The sequence below is a fragment of the Silene latifolia genome, chromosome 3, assembly GCF_048544455.1.
Source record: "Silene latifolia isolate original U9 population chromosome 3, ASM4854445v1, whole genome shotgun sequence".
In the NCBI taxonomy this organism is placed as follows: Eukaryota; Viridiplantae; Streptophyta; class Magnoliopsida; order Caryophyllales; family Caryophyllaceae; genus Silene; species Silene latifolia.
The window spans coordinates 18,375,234-18,379,749 of NC_133528.1; the positions used below are offsets into that span (position 1 = coordinate 18,375,234).

Genomic DNA, 4,516 nt, shown 5'->3' on the forward strand with positions numbered 1-4,516 from the left:
TCTAATAAAATCAAGTTTGGGTATTATCTAACAACTAGTCTAAAGAACAAGAAGTAAATAAACTAAGTAAATTCTAAAATAAAGAAATCAACAATTGAATAAGGTTTTTAGCAATTAAAGAAAGGTCTTGGGCGTGGTTAAGTCATTAACAATCCGTAAGTAACACATTGATTCCATAGATTTATCGTTTAGGGGTAGCTTAGTGGGGGAAAACGCTTTTAATTCGCTTTAATAACTTCCTCCCGGACTCATATTAAGACACTAGATTTCCCGACTCACCTCCCTCCTGGGTTCGTGACTCGGACCTCTCCTAAGCAAAGTTTTAAGATCCGAAAACGCGCGCCATTCTCAAAATCCCCGACTCGATACTAGGAGGCACTAAGAACGCGATAAATTCCCGGGTTTTTTAGCCCTTTTCCCAAATACGGAAGTCAACCCGGTTCCCAAAAGGCACCCTTTCAAGGTTCTCCCTCCCGGGTTCAACCTTGATTAGCAAGGAATGTAAAAGGGTAGTCAACTAGGCACCTAACCAATTCCCATTAGTGGACAAGGGTACCCAACCAACCAAACTCCCAATCAAAACACAAAAAAGCAAATTTCAATGGAAACCTCACTAATTTCCCCCTTAACAACGAATTTAGGTGGAATCAAGCATGTAAATTACTCATGTTGGACCTAACCACACCCTAGTGAGGAGATTACTCACTATTCATGTTTGTTGTGGCAAGACAATTAACAAAGGTAGAAGCTTTGACAATAAACATGGTGACAATTTGATTTCTAAAATTAAAAATGCAACTATATGAAATAAGAAGATCTATTAGTTAAACTAAAAGTAGGATGAAGTAATTCAAAAAGGAACAAACTTTATCAAATCTAATCAAAGGTGCAAGCTTCATATGACACTACAAAAAGAATTAAAACAGGCGACTGATTTTGGCGACTGAAATCAGTCGCCAAAATCAATTTGGCGATCAAATCGATCGCTAAACGTCGATCATGACCTTAGTCGCCTTTTCTAGCTTTGGCGACTAAAGTCGGTCGCCAAATTTGGCGACTGCCAAATCAGTCGCCAAATACCAAAAATGGCGACTGATAGGGTAGTCGCCAAATTGGCGACTGATTAAAGGTAGTCGCCAATTTGGCGACTGAATAGCAGTCGCCAAATGCCAACTCATCGCCTTTTTTGGGTGGGACGACGAGCAGATTTGCTTATTGACCAAATTTGGCGATCGATTGGGATTTAGCGATCGCAATTGATCGCCATTTTGGCGACCATCTTTAATCAGTCGCCAATTTGGCGACTGAATTGCAGTCGCCAAATCACAAATCAGTCGCCAAAACCACTGTATGTTTTGGTGGTTTTTTTCGTTTTCATTGCTAGCCAAAAATTTACAACACCCGCATACAAACCGATGTTCCACAACACCATACATCCCATTTCAACACACACAACATCATACATTTCAACCCAACACCTCCCAATTTCTCAAACTTCATTTCATATATTGAAAATGAAAGTTTTACAAGCTAAGCTATTCTAAATGTTCAAGTCTAAATGTTCAAGTCTTACAAGCTAAGCTAACCTCCCAATCATCTTACTTGGAAGCCAACACCGGCTCCACTCCCCCCATGTGGACCATGCGGATCATTTGGATCGTAGTTGGGTCGAGATCCGGGGTTACAACCTTGCCACCAAGTCTCAAACATTGCCATTCTTTCCTTCATTTGGCGCAATTCTTCATCACGTTTGGCATCACGTTCATCACGCTCTCTTATTTGACCTTGAAGTTGACTAATAATTCCCGGTTGATACGTGTTGCTGGGAATTGTTGAAGTCGATCTCCTACGCGTTTTCTCATAGAAAGCCGGTGTTGAACTTCCGGTACCATACACGTGCCCTTTCTTGAAGCCATCCACCAACTTATACCATATGTCATTATCCGGAGTTTCTGGATTAGCGGCTTTTTCTTGTTCAAATGCTTCCTACAATATAATTAAACAAATGGTTGTAAGTTAATATGGTAACCACCTTATATACGACATTTTAAAAGAGAGTAAATTAACAAAAATTAAGTGTTACGGAAACTTACATATAATTGCTTGTCTTTTGGCTTAGTCCAAGTTCTAACCCCTTTGTGGTCAACCCTGGAATGCGTGTCCGTAAACAGTTCGGTACCGTCGCAATATTTGTGACTTCTTCTTTCCTCTTTGAATGAAAAAAAAAACATACATGTTAGAAAATCAACAAAAAATCTAACATAAAATAAACATGTTGCATTGAAAACAAAAAAAAGTGTGAAATAATAGACAAACTTACCCCCAACATACGATTCCAGAACGATCGTGAACCCGCGTAATGAGTAGGCTCGTTCACGGCGTCTTCCTTTCCTCCTCTTTTGTTGAGGGATGCTTGCTTAGACTTCTTCTGAAAAGCGGGAGTTTTGGTATGCTTTATTAAGCCTTCATACTTGTCACACCGCAATTACACATATGAAATCATAACTAATAAGTTCTTGATATTATTTATAATATAAGAGAGTATATACTAATTAATACAAATAACAAAACAAGTTAATTAAATACCTTTCATGTGGTCTGGTTCCTTTGGGCGCCTAACTACCTTCCAAATCACGTCCCGATATCGTCGAGTACCGACTTCCTCGTACCTGATACGGACATTCCGTTCTTGAGACGGTGACCAAGCAAATGCTTGCTACAAAAAAAAAGCGACAAAATTTCATATTAGTATTTATAAAAGTATAACCTTGGTTATTAAAACAAAGAATTACGGAAAATATATACCCGAAAGTTATTGAACCACGCATCTCTTTGTGCATGAGAAGCTTGTGTCCACGATGTAGGAATTGGACCCACGAAATTAGTCTTCGTGCTTTTCGTGACACCTCGTACCACGCAATCGTCCATAAACCTGCATTTATTTTGAACATGTAAAGTTACAAACAATTATTATTTTAAAAATAAAAAATAAAAAAAAACAAAATAGTAGACTAATAAAGAATAAAACTTACCATAATCCCGCCGGCTCAAGAATCATCTTATGATCCGAAGTGTACCGTATCGGCACCCGTGGTGGCTCGTCGGTACCGTCAGTCTCCTCACCGTCACCGTCTGTGTGCATCGGATCCTCCTGCACAAACTCCTCCTCCTGCTCCGGACGCGTACTCTGTCCTCCTCCTGAGCCGCCTCCACGCTTCCTACCTCGACCTGCTCCAGCCATCTGCAGTAATACAAATAAAAATTAACACAAATAATGATAAATGAAAATTATACAGACTTCTAAATTTTAATAATTTACTCTTGAGGAATACAAAATTATACCAATTTAATCATCTTCATCTTCAAACCCCTCGTCCTCATCCTCATCCTCTTCCTCATCCATTAACCGAGTATCGATTCCACGTTCTTACCATTTTTGAAGGACCAAAAGCCAAACTTCTTATCAAATCATCTTGAATATTCAACTCAATTACATGTTTCTGAAACCATGATGGAAATTGGTCCTCATGTTTGTCCCAAACATCATCCTTACTTATATTAGGATTCCTCTGAATGAAATCATTAACAAACTGTGTTTCGTATGGCTCCAAGAGGTCACAATTAGATAGCACGTAAAGGTGGGCACGATTATACTCTTTATCATCCAAATATCGTGTTTGCCCCTTTGATGAACACCCTTCATCATCTTGAGTTTGAAAAAATTCGGGTAAACTTCCGTCTACTTCATCCGGTTTCTCAACATTCAAGTTTTTTGCTTTGGTTTCTATATGTTTTTCAAAGTAAAGAGAACAAAAGTTTGCAATCTCTTCCGTTAAATAAGCATTGCATATAGAACCTTCCACCCTAGCTTTATTACCAATTTTTTTTCTTCAAATGATTAAGAAACCTATAAAAGTTAATGATGAGTTTTATTAATAATAAAGTTAACATATAATAAATAGATTAGTTATTATTATTAATTTTAATTTAAAAGTAGCTAGATTATCTTAATTACCTTTCAAATGGATACATCCACCTATATTGGACGGGTCCCCCAACTTTGGCTTCATATGAAAAATGAACCGGTAGATGCTCCATGGAGTTAAAAAATGCAGGAGGAAAGATCATTTCAAGCTTACACAATATCTGTGGTATTTGCTCTTCCAGACGAATCATGTCATCAACACATATTGAAGAGGCACATAAATCTCGGAAGAATTGACTAATCTCAACAACTGCATTCCAAACGTTTGTCGGCACGAGGTGTTTCAAAGCAACGGGTAATAATCGCTCCATGAATACATGACAATCATGACTTTTCAAGCCTTGCAACTTCAGCTTCTTAAGATCAACACATCGACTAAAATCTGATGCATACCCATCAGGAAACTTCAAATTTTGTAACCACTCACACAATACTTTTCTCTTAGCTTTGTCGAGAGTGAAAATGGATGTTGGCTTAGACCCGTCGCCGCGAATGTGTAATTTGGGACGATGACAAAATTTCTGCAAATCT

At 38.3% G+C, this 4,516-nt stretch overlaps 1 protein-coding gene across 1 annotated transcript; it reads right to left on the reverse strand.

The window, feature by feature from the left end:
• Positions 1 to 2,578: 2,578 nt before the first annotated feature.
• Positions 2,579 to 3,399, reverse strand: LOC141648773 (uncharacterized). The gene is made up of 4 exons (XM_074457488.1): positions 3,343 to 3,399; positions 3,033 to 3,241; positions 2,806 to 2,932; positions 2,579 to 2,716 (listed from the first exon to the last, which is right to left on the reverse strand). The coding sequence occupies exons 1-4, from the start codon at positions 3,397 to 3,399 to the stop codon at positions 2,579 to 2,581; spliced, it is 531 nt and encodes a 176-aa protein (XP_074313589.1).
• Positions 3,400 to 4,516: the final 1,117 nt, after the last annotated feature.

Bases quoted from the DNA above. Each gene is read 5' to 3' on its own strand.
- LOC141648773 (XM_074457488.1), bottom strand. From the start codon at position 3,399: ATGAGGAAGAGGATGAGGATGAGGACGAGGGGTTTGAAGATGAAGATG. The intron at 2,933-3,032 runs GTAAGTTTTATT...AAATAAATGCAG, and splicing joins CTTGAGCCGGCGGGATTATG to GTTTATGGACGATTGCGTGG. The intron at 2,717-2,805 runs GTATATATTTTC...TTTTTTTTGTAG, and splicing joins CGTGGTTCAATAACTTTCGG to CAAGCATTTGCTTGGTCACC.